The sequence below is a fragment of the Peromyscus maniculatus genome, chromosome 5, assembly GCF_049852395.1.
Source record: "Peromyscus maniculatus bairdii isolate BWxNUB_F1_BW_parent chromosome 5, HU_Pman_BW_mat_3.1, whole genome shotgun sequence".
NCBI classification, from domain to species: domain Eukaryota; kingdom Metazoa; phylum Chordata; class Mammalia; order Rodentia; family Cricetidae; genus Peromyscus; species Peromyscus maniculatus.
The window spans coordinates 28844605-28858715 of NC_134856.1; the positions used below are offsets into that span (position 1 = coordinate 28844605).

Consider the following 14111-nt stretch of genomic DNA (forward strand, 5'->3'; position numbering starts at 1 on the left):
GCTGCTGTGAGCTCTCTCAACAATACCTTGTCCTTGAGGATTATAAGGAATGCCTGTTTTATATTTGATTTGTCATAAATGATTAGGAAGAAGACCTTGAGGATTTACTCCAAAGTGAGGTACAGTCAAATATTGAGGACATGTACCACATTTCTTTAACAATTTGGTGAACAGTTCCTCTTGTTAAACCAAATTGTTTTCTTAAGCTTTACTATTCTGATGATGCAAGCCATGTGATCACTGAGCAAGCTCAACTTCAGATAAAGCGATCAACTGGTAAAGCGATGAACTGAATAAATTTATCAGCTAAAGCATTTTTTTAACCAATGGACCAGGAAGATTTGAATGTGTTCTTATGTGTTCCACAAAATATGGCAATTTTCTTAAATAAATGGTATCCTGAATTTGTTGAAATAACATTCGTAATTGCTCATTAATAGTTTTAATATAAGAATGTTTCTATAGCTTGAAAAGCTCTATAAATATATTGACTATCTCTATATAAATTAAATAAATTATCTTTTTTAAGAACTTGAAAAACCAACAGCTCAACTCAACAACTTGAGCTGAATCAGGAATAGTTTTAACTACATGTCCTTCACCTTTAATCACCATTAATAAGCTGCTTTCCCAATAGAAGAACGATCAGTAAAAACCAAAGCAGCATCTTTCACTGGAGTATATACTAATACTTTAGGAAAAGTAAAAGAATGCATCTGAGCAAACTGTAATAGTTGATCAGCAGGATAATGATTATCAATTGGATGCAAAAGGAATTGCCCAAGAACCATTATTTTGAAATAGCCCACCAGTTCGTTGTTTAGTAAATGGAACATTTATTACATTTGGTTCCTTTCCAAAATATCTTCTAGAATCAAGCCCATTCCATTTTCCTGTGACTCATGCTTCTCATGGCCAACACCTGGCAAAACTGTTAAGATCCATAACCCTCAGCTGTTTCTCATGATCACTTCATGTCTTTAAGACCATTATCATTTGGGAGACTCTTAAATTGCAAAGTTTACCTGTCAGAGCAAGGTGCATTCTTGTGTATAAAAGCATTGAGGTGCAGCTTTAATATTTTATTAAACATTGCTTTAAGCCTATCTTATTAAACCTTTTTTTTTTTTTTTGGTTTTTCGGGACAGTGTTTCTCTGTGTAGTTTTGTACCTTTCCTGGAACTCACTTTGTAGACCAGGCTGGCCTCAAACTCACAGAGATCCTCCTGCCTCTGCCTCCCGAGTGCTGGGATTAAAGGCGTGTGCCACCACCGCCCAGCTTAAAGCTTATTTTTTATGACATGAAATATCATATATAAATCTATCCCAATCCAAAATATTTGAGGATTGTTGCCTCCTTAGTCTAAAAGGAGATACAATGAACAGATTCTTTAACTTTATTTAAAGATTGTTGCCAGCCATGTGGCTGCCCACTTCATGATGAGGTCACCAGCCAAGATGGAGGAAAGCCATGTGGTTGCTGTTTAAAATTAAACAATAGTTACATGCACACATACACACAGTTGGATCCAACTTTCATTCATACCCATAAATCACATACAAGTCCACATATATACACACATGTATATATTTCCATTTTTAACATAAACATTTTTCAATGAAGAATCATCAGCTATTTTTAAAATAAAACCAGAATTAACATTATGTTTAAATCCCACATATATCTTACAGTTTCCCTTCACATTCAGCATAGTTCACGTCCCCTCTGACCTTGTACAACTTAGCATGTACCTTCAGGTCAGGCCCTTCCCTATGTTTGCTCTTCTGGTTCAGCCTGACATAGACAAACTCCTTTTTCCCTTTCCTACCACTATTCCAATCTTTCACCTTCTCTTGCTTTTCAAACAACATGCAAATTTCTACCAAAGTTCTTTTTCTTGTGGTTTCTTTTCAGCAGTTTAGAACATTGCATAGGTATAACATTTCAAACAAGAATAGAAACATGTAGATATATGCATATATCATAACAAAAACCTTATTTTTGCATTAATATATTAAAAACCTGTATCAATGTGAAACATTTCAGATTAGCAGAAGTTTTTCTTATCTTAATCAATAATAGTTTGTAATCAATTCTCTTAAATGATGACAAGTATTTGTAACCCATTGAACTCAAATGACCAGAATCCATGTATTTTTTCTTTTCCTGTGGAGGCAAAAGCATAATTTTTTCCAAAACATCAGAGTATGCAGGCTGGTAATTGAACATTTTTTTTTCTCAAGCAGTATCAGGACAGAGAAGGGTTAAGGTGGGTTAAAGTTGGAAGTTGCTGGCCAGCAGAAGAGACCTTGATGTTATCACAGTGAAGAACTTGGCTTAGAAAGGAAAGGAGGTACAGAGTGTATCCTTGGCTGCCAGTGTTACAGAAAAAAAAAAATTGTTAACTTTTCTTACTATAGTAATTACCAATTAACATCAGATTCTCTTTTCAACGTTTGATCAGCTTGCCAAATAGTAGGAACGAACTCCCTGCCACTTCATCTGCAGCTTCTGTCTCTGCCCTTTCTGCTCCAAGAATGCACACCCTCACCCTCTGAGAGCTGCTGGCTGGCTGCAGGCTTCTCCTGCTGGCCAAGACCAGCTCCATTCATGTTGCAGGCCTCATAGCAAGACGGAGGGAGGTGGCCCTTGACATGCCTTCCCTCCTTCTCTTCCAGGAAAACGAAGAAGATTAGTAGGCAGAAATGAGTAACACTGACAGAGACATAAGTCCTGTACATCAGCACTGAGACAATGGCCTCACGAGTCCCGTCTAACAGATGACTTCTCTTGCTATACATAAGCCACACCTGGCAGGAGCTACCTGCTTATCTCAGTTCATTGGGGGGACCCAGTCCCCTTAAACACGTGGAACAGAACAGTAACATAGTGACAGTCAGAACATTTACCAGTCACAGTGAACAGAGCTGAAAGTGAGACACTGGGCTAATGGTTTGTGGTCATGACTGGCTTAATCTCTCCAATTCAGTAGCACAAGCAATACCTGGTTGCAGGACCACAGGGCCAGCCTCAGGTGAGCAAATCTCACTGCCACCTCCCTCTAGGTTTGGGACCTGGACAGCCAGGAGATCCCCTGGACCTCTGGCTCTGTTGAAGTCAGATGGCTGGCTTATGGCCACAGTATTTGTTAGTCGGTCCAAAGGTAGTCCTTGGCCATACCTGGGACTTCTCAGGCCCAGGTGATTTTTTGTGTGTGTGGAATGGACTCTGAACTCTCAAAAGGATCTAATCCTTTTGAATTTTGCACAGCCCTAGATATAATCCCTTTATATGAAAGGGTCTTTGCTTCTGATGAAAGGAGCACTGTGGAACGTCTGTAAATATGTTTTTATAATTCCATTCAAAGCTGCTGTGCACTCAGATGAAAGCTGTCAACCTCTGCTGTCTGTCCAGGGCTGTGATGGAGTCAGACCTTGGGAGTGAAGGTGTCTGTTCTTTGAAGCTAGCCCGGTGCTCTGACATTCGATTCATTGTAAGTTGCCACTACCAACACGAGACCAAAGTGTGTGACTTGTCATTATGCAGTGTGACAGCATTAAAGACTGATGGTGAACCTCAGGGGAGCAGTCCTTGGACTCTGTTTGAGGGCTTTGCTGGGGCGGGGAGGCATGGTGAGAGTCCTCATCTAGAGAAAACTTTCCCTTGTGGAACATGGAGGTTTCCCCGTTCTGAACCCCAGCATCACTGGTGAAGGTTGGGGTGAGGGCCTGCCCTGAGCGCCTTTTCTGCCTTGCAAGGCTCTTGGCCACATCTGGGGACCACCAGGGCTAAAGATTAAAATACTCTGTGCCCGAATCCCCACTGCCAACTAGGTAGGCCTGGCTAGACCAGAGCTAGGATGTTAGGCTAGCTGCTTGGAGGTAACCCAGGGTCTGTTCTGCCCTGTGAGAAGTGGGGGGGAAAAACCTACTTCCTGTTTCAACTTCCTAGGAACTTCAATCTCCTTAAAGAACTGCATAAAGTATAAAGCAGATGGGACATAGACTTACAGGAGTGTGTTGGTTTTCTTTCTTTCTGTGCTGTTGAATGGTTTTTCTTGTTTCTTTTCAGGTACACAGACATACTCTGATATATTTCCGGTCTTGCGAACATTCTCGGGCCTCTTGAAATAATAAATACTTAATCAGATTTGAGTGCTTTCACGCAGCTTACCTTTAGTTGCAGAAGTAAATGCTCCCATGCATGAATTAAACTCTCCACAATTCCTTCTCCAAACACACCTGCATCGACAGTTTCTGTTACAACTAGGGACACTCTATAGAATGATGTTTTAAAGATACATGTAAGTAAAATGACATGCTATTTATATAAAGCTGTCAAGACAAGAGAAAAAAGGTAAACATGTTACAGAAAATCTCTATGTAAACTTTCCTGATACATTTTATTTTAGTATCTTCCCCTGAATCCTGAGGTGTCCCTTGGGCTCCTCTCTTCTTCATCAGCTCCCTTTCCTTAATCTAGGCATAAAAGGGTTGCCTTCTCAGACTCTCATTCCCTGCCTAAGTCCTTAAGAGTAATTGGTACCCACATCTTTACTAGTCCCTTAACATCAACTATTGAGCTTCTAACACCCCAGACAAATGTTTTTCTCCCAACCAGAACTTGGGATGTGGAGACAAGAGGATCAGGCAGAAGTTAAAGGTAATCTTTGACTACATCGTGGGTTTGAAGCTAGCCTGGGCTACATGGAACCCTGTACTAAAAAAGCAAAAGCAAATCAAGGAGGGAATACATCCAGATTCTCTACCATCAATGACCCTTCTCAAAATGAATTTTTGTTTTGTTTTTGTTTTTTGGAGACAGGGTTTCTCTGTGTATTCCTGGCTGTCCTGGAACTCACACTGTAGACCAAGCTGGCCTCAAACTCAGAGATCCTCCTGCCTCTGCCTCCCAAGTACTGGGATTAAAGGCGTGTACCACCCCACCAGGAATGAATTTTTTCAGCTGTCTTTTTTTTTTAAAAAAAAAAACATGTTTGTTTTGTGTGTGAATACATGTACACACTATTTCTGTGGGTACAGGTGTACCATAATGCACGTGTGGATGTCTGAGATGGTTCACTCCTTCTACCTAGTGGGTTTGAGGGACTGAACTCAGGTCATGAGGCTTGGCAACAAATGTCTTTACCCAGTGAGCCACCTTGCCAGTCCAGTTATGATTTGATATGCAAATAACATTTAATGCTGACAAGAACCTTCCCTCCCAAAATTCCATCTTGACCGTCTACATTACATGTATCTGACTACGCCTCTCCTACCCCTTCTCCAGTCTCCACAAACCTACCCCAGAGGTCCGCTCCTTTCCTCATTCATTCCTTCTCAGAAAGATTTCCCCTTCTCTGAACTTCTCTAGCTTTCACTGCCGGCACCGTTCACTTCTGTATCTAAAGATGTACAAAACTGTCATAATAGCCCTTATGCTCCTCTCCAGATGTGGAGGCATCTGAGAGGTAGGGATGACTTGGGTATCCTCCACGGTACCTAGACCCAACTATCTACAGACAGAAAACATTCACTATTTATAACCGCATACACTTAGAATATGAAAAGTACCTCAATCGTCTAGTCCTACAACTTAGTCCAGAAATTTGCTTATGGTCAAAGTGAACAAGTAGGAGTCTGAACTGAAATATCTATTTCACCTGCTTCAAAAGCACTCTGTGAGGAAAATACACATTACAGTAACCTTAGCTTCATGCCAGTCCAAATCTTATGTGGAAGCCCTAATCGTATACTTGGAGACAGAGCCCTTAGGAGGCAATTAAGGTTAATGAAGTCACCAACATGAGGTCCTAATCCAGCAGGACTGGTGTCCTACTGAAAGAACCAACACTAGCATTAAGTCACACACAGGAAAGGTCCCATGAGGACACAAAGAACAGGTAGCCAACTGCACCCAGGAGGAACCCTACCTGAAAAATTATGTGCCTGGTGTTGAAATTATGTGATCTTAGGCTCCTAAGACAACTCAGGACAACGTTTCTGTTTTGTATAAAGTGAGTATGCACCTGCATTAACATGATAAACTTCTTCTCTAACAAACACCACTGACAAGTGTAAGTACCATGCACACATTATTAAAACTAGAAGAAGACTTAAAAATCAGAGTTCAAATAACAATAGAGTACCAAAAACTTCTTTACATGTAGACTACATTTAAGTAAGCCACAAGACAGACAGCACAGGCAGTTACAACACAAGTGTTACATTATGAAAGGGAAAGTTCAGCCGGGGGGGGGGCGGTGGATCTCTGTGACTGTGAGTTCAAGGCCAGCCTGGTCTACAGAGTGAGTTCTAGGACAGCCAGGACTGTTTCACAGAGAAACCCTGTCTTGAAAAATTTTTTTAAAAAGGAAAGCTCTTTAAAAATGATGGGCCAGAGGACGTTCAAATCCCTTCTAGTTCTAATCTTCCACTGCTCTCCTGCCCACAGTGAGATGCAGATGAAAACATAAGGCTTCTCAGACTGCACATACAGTATCTGAAGGCCACAGGAAGACACTCTTGTCAACTGGCACTTCTAAACTTTCATTTTAATCAAGGATAGTGATGAAAATGTGATGTCTGCTCAGTGTGAACTGTTTACACTTTAAACAGTTACTTAACACTGCTGACCTACAGGAAGTTTATCTACTTTTATGGACAAAAAAGCATGAGTTTATGTGAGGTGTTAAAGAAGGGTTTTTGTTAACTTTCTCAGTATCAATTTTTCTTGAGTTCTTTAGATACTTTTTAAAAAGGACATTATTATAAAATCCTATATCTTATCTTATTAAACTGGCTGATAACCGTACCACAAAATGAGGATGTTAATACTTTTTTTAACATAGGAAGCTGGAAATGCATCTTAATGTTTCTGGTGAGTTATAAACACACCTTTCAGGAATGTGTTTTGGAATCTCTATATCAAGTGACTTCATATGGAGGAGCTGAATCCCAGTGTCCATCTTGTTTGCAGCCACACACATCACAGGCGAGCTCGTACATGGTCCTGGACACTTCGCAGGCATACACGGAGTGCGCACCAGCTTTTTTAGCAGACATGCTGTAAGAGAAAAGAACCCACTGTGAACACTTCCAATGTTAACTAAACTATGACTCTTCAAACACGAGATCTTCCTTCCATTCCTCAATATAACGATCATTTCTTCTGCATTTAAAGATCTGGGCGAGCAAGACGGCTCAAAGGGTAAAGCATCGCCACTCAAGTCTGACAACTCAAGTTCAATCCCTGAACCCACAGTGGAAGGAGGAAACTGACTCCTGAGAGTTAACTTCTGGCTTGCACATGCACACGTATACACACACACACACACACACACACACACACACAGAGAGAGAGAGAGAGAGATTAATAATAATCTAATTAGGCCAGGCAGTGATGGAGCACACCTTTTCTTTAAAAGATTTATTTATTTATCATGTATACAGTGTTCTGCCTGTGCATTTGCCTCTAGGCCAGAAAAGGGCACCAGATCTCATTATAGATGGTTCTGAGCCACCATGTGGTTGTTGGGAATTGAACACAGGACCTTTGGAAGAGCAGCCAGTGCTCTTAACCTCTGAGCCATCTCCAGCCCCCTGTGGAACATATCTTTAATCCCAGCACCCAGGAGGCAGAAGCAGGTGAATCTCTGTGAGTTCAAGGCCAGCTACATAGCAAGTTCTAGGACAGCCAAAGATACATAGTGAGATACTATCTCAAAAAGGTCTAAGAAAAAAAAACAAGATAAAAAATAATAATAAATGAAGCTGGGTATGGCAATGCACATCTTTAATTTCAGCACTCAGGAGGCAGAGGCAGGCAGATATGTGTATGTTCAAGGCCAGCCTGGTCTACAGAGGGAGTTCAAGGACAGCCAGGAATACAAAGAGAAACCCTGTCTCAAAAAAAGAAAAACAGTAATAAGCATCATCATAATAATAAATAAAAAGAAAGAATGAACTAACATACTTGTTTAAAAACAAATCATTCAATAAAAAATGACATCCACACATTTTGTTTTGTTTTGTTTTGCTTTTGGCTTTTGGCTTTTTGAGACGGGGTCTCTCTACATAGCATTGGCTGCCCTGCAACTCACTGTGTAAACCAAGCTGGCCTCAAAGTCACAGAACTCCTCCTGCCTCTACCTCCCAAGTTCTGGGATTAAAGGCAGTACTACCATACCCGGCTCAGCATCCACACAATTAAGACACAACTAGCAAGAAGTTTGCTCAATAGGCTTTCTAGATTCCACCAAAATGTTAATATAAAAAAATACTCTAAAATTCATTATTCGGAATTTCAATAACCCCAAGTTTTTCTTAGTTTTCTTGAACTTTTGATAAGTAAAATCATAGTAAAAAGTACAATACTAATAGTTGCATCAAGCTGGGTGGTGGTGGCATGTGCCTTTAATCCCAGCACTCAGGAGACAGAGACAGGGAGATCTCTGTAAGTTGGAGGCCAGCCTGGTCTACAGAGTGAGTTCCAGGACAGCCAGGACTTAAGTTCCTGACTTAAGACCAAACGCACCCACTTTGCCTGCAATGTGGAAGTGTATCTGGCCTGTAACAGCCACCGGTCAGTACAAGGTGCAGGAGACACCGCAGAAGGGAAGTGTTCTGGTCCCCTGTGCTCAGGCTCCCTGGGTGCTTGGGAGGCAAGAGCATCCCAGGGCATGGCGCCAGCAGCAGTGGTGGCAGCTTACCTAGGACTCCGCCCAGCGGAGTTTCATTAACAGTATGCTCCAAATATATACTTCCCCATTAGGCCTTCTCTGTTGCCCCAGAAGGAAAAATTCTAGCAAGTTCTAAAGAACAGATGCACCAGTTTTCTGCCAAGGCATCCTGTGAACCACAGCTGTGCCTTTTCAAACAAGGACTGGATCTGAGTCCAGTAAAGAAACCTCTCCCTTTGACAGACAGTTCCTCAGTCCCAAGGGTATGACTCTTAAATAACATACTGTAAAACTGCCATAGCCCTGCAGGTAAGGGTTCCTGCCACTAAGCCTGAAAACCTTAGTTCAGTCCCCAAGGTCTACATGGCAGAAGGTGAGAACCAACTCCCAAAAGTTGTCCTCTGACATCCACATGCAAATCATGGCACATTACCCACACACATGTACAAATGCACACATACCCACATGTGCACACACAAAATAAACCTAATTTTAAATTACATGCCATCTTTACTATTCCTATATTCTTTTGAGTTCTCCTTATTACCAACTAATCACTCATTCCTCCAATCCTGTTATAGTTAATTATGTACAATAAACTTTCCCTATTTAAATTACTCTATCTACAGGCATAGTGGTGTATACATGTAGTACCTGGCTGAGATATCACGTAAGCCCACAAATTCCAGCCCAGACTGAGCTGGTGGTAAGACTCCATTGTAGCTAGAGTTTTCCTGCCTTGCCCACAGTCAGGACAAATCTCTGTCACCTGCCAGTCCCACAGCTGCTCAGACCCAACCAAGTCAACACAGAGACTTATATTGCTTACAAACTGTATGGCTGTGGCAGGCTTCTTGCTAACTGTCCTTATATCTTAAATTAACCCATTTCTATAAATCTATACCTTGCCATGTGGCTCGTGTCTTACTGGCATCTTCACATGCTGCTTGTCATGGCGGTGGCTGGCAGTGTCTCTCTGTCTTCCTGTTCCCTCAATTCTCCTCTCTGTTAGTCCCGCCTATACTTCCTGCCTGGCCACTGGCCAGTCAGTGTTTTATTTATTGACCAATCAGAGCAATTTAACATACAGACCATCCCACAGCACTCCATCTCAAACCAAACAAAGTAAGTTAATGCATAACATATACTTGCTTTGGATTGATAAAGAATAATCTTCAACAAGTAATAGTTAAGTCACTACAAACCTGAAGAGATGCTCTCCCATACTATTGCAAATCACTTCATCGTCAGGAAATAGTTCCAAGGCCTGCTCATAGCAACCAAGTAAGTCTTGTATTCCACTGAGTGCATCAAGTTCTTCAGCCCACTTGAAAAGTGTATACTGAAAAGTTTCCTTTACAAACAAGGAAAAAAGTACAAATTAGTAAACAATAATGAAGAACACACAACTCTAGCTGAAGAGTCCAGCAAATGGAACTATAGCAGAAATGAATGATGGCTCTGGCAGGCCTTGCCCTTCTCCCCATTCCCTCTGCCTTGCTAAGAACCGTTAGAGTACATTCCTGAAACTAGTCACCAAGGTCTGTTCCCTTATTTGGCCACTTCCTCCCCCTGAGGCTGACTACCAAGGTCCAGCTGTCAAAGTATTGAAGTCCAGCAATCAAAAGCCCCCTTTGGCTCACCTAATGAACATGCCCAATTAAAACTAAACACCTCATCCTAACATGGGGTTTCCCCCTTTACCTTTATAAACCACCATTTGCCTCTGGACACATCTGCCTCCTCTCTATCCCGGGGTGGTCCTATGTTCCCCTTGGGATAAATGCCCCTCCCCTCTCCCTGCTTCCCTTCCCCTTCTCCCTGTCCTCTCTCTCCTGGCTTTGTCTCTTATTCCCCACCCTTTGTCCCTCTGGGACAAATAAGTCTCCTTTGTGTTGAGAACTTGGTCTTGGGGTACCCTGAGCCGATATTGGTCCCTTTTACTGCACACAGGTGGCACGTATACATATATACAGGCAAATATTCCTATATATTAAGTTTAAAAATTTTAAGACATTGCCGGGCGGTGGTGGTGCACGCCTTTAATCCCAGCACTGGGGAGGCAGAGCCAGGCGGATCTCTGTGAGTTCGAGGCCAGCCTGGGCTACCAAGTGAGCTCCAGGAAAGGCTCAAAGCTACACAGAGAAACCCTGTCAAAAAAAAAAAAACAAAAACAAAAAAAATTTAAAACGTAAGTGGTTTAATGTTATTTGTTTTCTTACTCTTTGTCCATTTGGGGGCCTGCCACCCAGTTCCCAAATAAATCACACATGGAGGTTTATTCTTAATTATGAATGCCTAGCTTTAGCTTGGCTTGTTTCTTTCCAGCTTTTCTTAACTTTAAATTAACTTGTCTGCCTTTTGCCTCTGGGATTTCACCTTTCTCTATTTTTGTAATCTTACTTTCACTCTTACACCATTGATGGCTGTGTAGCTAGGTGGTGGGCCCCTGATGTCCTCCTCCTCTTCTCGCTCCTAGATCTCTCTCCTCCCAGATTTCTCCTTCTATATATCCTCTCTGGCTGCCAGCTCTGCCTGTTTCTCTCTCCTTAACTAATGGTCTTATAATGGCTACATTTAGGCTTATAAATTTTAAGGTATCTTCAAAGGGGGCTAAATGAATTTCAGGAGGCCAATAAATGTTGCCCAGAGCCACTCCTGAAAAGTAGGTACTACACCAGCTTGAAGAGGATTTTGAAAATGAAAAGGCTTAGTTGGCATGCTACAGTTAACAAATGGAGGTCAGTGACCTTCAGGGTTATCCTTAATCTCCAAGGTATCTGGGTGACACATTCTCAAACATACTTGAAAAGGCAGTTACCATACATTACCTTCTGGAGAATCCAACCACATGGCTACAGTTCCTAGGCTTACATTAATGCTTGCCAAAGCTGGCCATATTGGGCTCTCAATCCCCATTGGCATCAGAAGGGGAGAGTTTTTCATGAAGGCCCAATAGGTCTCTGCCATGTTGGACTTCAGCAGCAGTCACAGGGCACACTCAGTGCACAGGAATCCAAAGAGGAACCTTATTGTCCTGAGGAAAGACATAAACAGAACCCCGGGCCACACCAACACCAGATTGGGTCCCCTCCAAGTGCCAGTAGAAAGATCCTTCCATCGCTCCAGAGCGTGATTTGCAATAGGAGTCCTCCACTTCATTTTGTCAATATTTTGTTGAGTATTTTTGCATCCATGTTAAGGAGGGAGACTGGTCTATTATTTTCTTTCTTTGTTGCTTCTTTGTGTGGTTTGAGTATCAGGGTAACTGTAGCCTCATAAAAAGAGTTTGGTAGTGTTCCTTCTCTTTCTATTGTGTGGAACAATTTGAAGAGTATTGGAAGTAGCTCTTCTTTGAAAATCTGGGGGTTGGGGATTTAGCTCAGTGGTAGAGTGCTTGCCTAGCAAGTGCAAGGCCCTTGGTTCGGTCCTCAGCTCTGGAAAAAAAAAAAGAAAATCTGGTAGAATTCTGCACTGAAACCATATGGTTCTGGGCTTTTTTTTTGGTTGGGAGACTTTTAATGACTGTTTCCATTTCCTTAGGGGTTATTGGTCTTTTTAAATATTTATCTGTTCTTGATTTAATTTTGGTATGTGGGATCTATCCAGAAAATTGTCCATTTCTTTCAGATTTTCCAATTTTGTGGAGTACAGGTTTTTGAAGTATGACCTGATGATTCTCTGGATTTTCTCATTTTCTTTTGTTGTGTCTCCCTTTTCTTTCCTGATTTTGTTAATTTGAGTGCTCTCTCTCTCTCTCTCTCTGCCTTTTGGTTAATTTGGATAGGGGTTTGTCTTTCTTGTTGATTTTTTCAAAGACCAATTCTGTTTCATTGATTCTTTGTATTGTCTTTGTTTCTATTTTATTGATTTCAACCCTCAATTTTATTATTTCCTGGTGTCTATTCCTCCTGTGTGAGTTTGTTTCTTTTTGTTCTAGAGCTTTCAGGTGTGCTGTTAAGTTACTAGTGTGAGATTTCTCCAACTTCTTTATGTGTACATTTAGTGCTATGAATTTTCCTCTTAGCACTGCTTCATAATGCCCCATAAGTTTGATTATATTGTACTTTCATTTTCATTGAATTCTAGGAAATCTTTCATTTCTTTCTTTATTTCTTCCTTGCCCCATTGATGTTTTAGTGGAGCATTATTCAATTTCCATGAGATTGTAGGCTTTCAATAATTTTTGTTGTTGTTGAAAATTAGGCATGGTGGTCTAATAAGATACAGGATGTTATTCCAATTTTTTGTATCTGTTGAGATTTGCTTTGTGACCAAGCATGTGGTTGATTTTCCAGAAGGTTCCATGGGGTGCTGAGAAGAAGGTATATTTCTTTGTGTTAGGGTGGAGTGTTCTGTATATAGCTATTAAGTCCATTAAGTCATAACATCTGTTAAGTTTCAGTCTGGTAGATCTGTCCATTGGTGAGAGTGGTGTGTTGAAATCTCTCACTACTAGGGTGTAGGGTTTGATGTGCAATTTAAACTTTAGTAATGTTTCTTTTACAAATATGGGTGCCTTTGTATTTGGGGCATAAATGTTCAGAATTGAGATTTTATCTTGGTGGATTTTTCCTGTGATAAATATGTAATGTCCTTCCTGATCTCTTTCAATTGATTTTAGTTTGAAGTCTGTTTTATTAGATATTAGGATAGCTACACCAGCTTGCTTCTTAAGTCCATTTGATTGGAAAGTCTTTGCCCAGCCCTTTACTCTGAGGTAGTGTCTGTCTTTGAATTTTAGGTGTGCTTCTTGTATGCAGTAGATGGATGGATCCTATTTTTGTATCCATTTTGCCAGCCTGTGTCTCTTTATAGGTGAGTTGAGACCATTGATATTGATGGATATTAATGACCAATGATTGTTAATTCCTGTTATTATTTTTTTTTGTGTGGTCGTGTTGAGTTTCTCTTCTTTGGTATTTGTTGGTGTGGGATCATGTATTGCTGGAGTTTTCATGGGTGTATTTAATTTCCTTAGGTTGGGTTTTTCCTTCTAGTGCTTTCTGTAGGGCTGGCTTTGTGGACAGGTATTTATTAAATCTGGTTTTATCATGGAATATTTTGTTTACTCCGCCTATGGTGATTGAGAGTTTTGCTGGGTATAATAGTCTGGGTTGGCATCTGTGATCTCTTAGTGTCTGCATAAGATTTGTCCATGATCTTCTAGCTTTCATAGTCTCTTTGAGAAGTCTGGTGTTATTCTGATGGGTTTGCCTTTATATGTTACTTGGTCTTTTTCCTTTGTTGCTCTTAATATTTTTCTTTGTTCTGTATGTTTAGTGTTTTGACTATTATGTGGCGAGGGGACTTTGTTTTTGGATCCAGCTTATTTTGGTGTTCTGTAAGCTTCTTGTATCTTCATAGGTATTTCTTTCTTTAGGTTAGGAAAGTTTTCTTCTATGATTTTGTTGAATATATTTTCTGTGT

At 40.9% G+C, this 14111-nt stretch overlaps 1 protein-coding gene across 1 annotated transcript in view; it reads right to left on the reverse strand.

The window, feature by feature from the left end:
* The window catches only part of LOC121826478 (protein arginine N-methyltransferase 9-like), a 151101-nt gene extending 141055 nt beyond the window's left edge, over window positions 1-10046 (reverse strand). The window contains 1 exon segment of the mRNA XM_076571513.1: window positions 9887-10046. Within this exon segment, the coding sequence (XP_076427628.1) occupies window positions 9887-9906 (20 nt within the window). The 5' untranslated portion in view covers window positions 9907-10046.
* Window positions 10047-14111: the final 4065 nt, after the last annotated feature.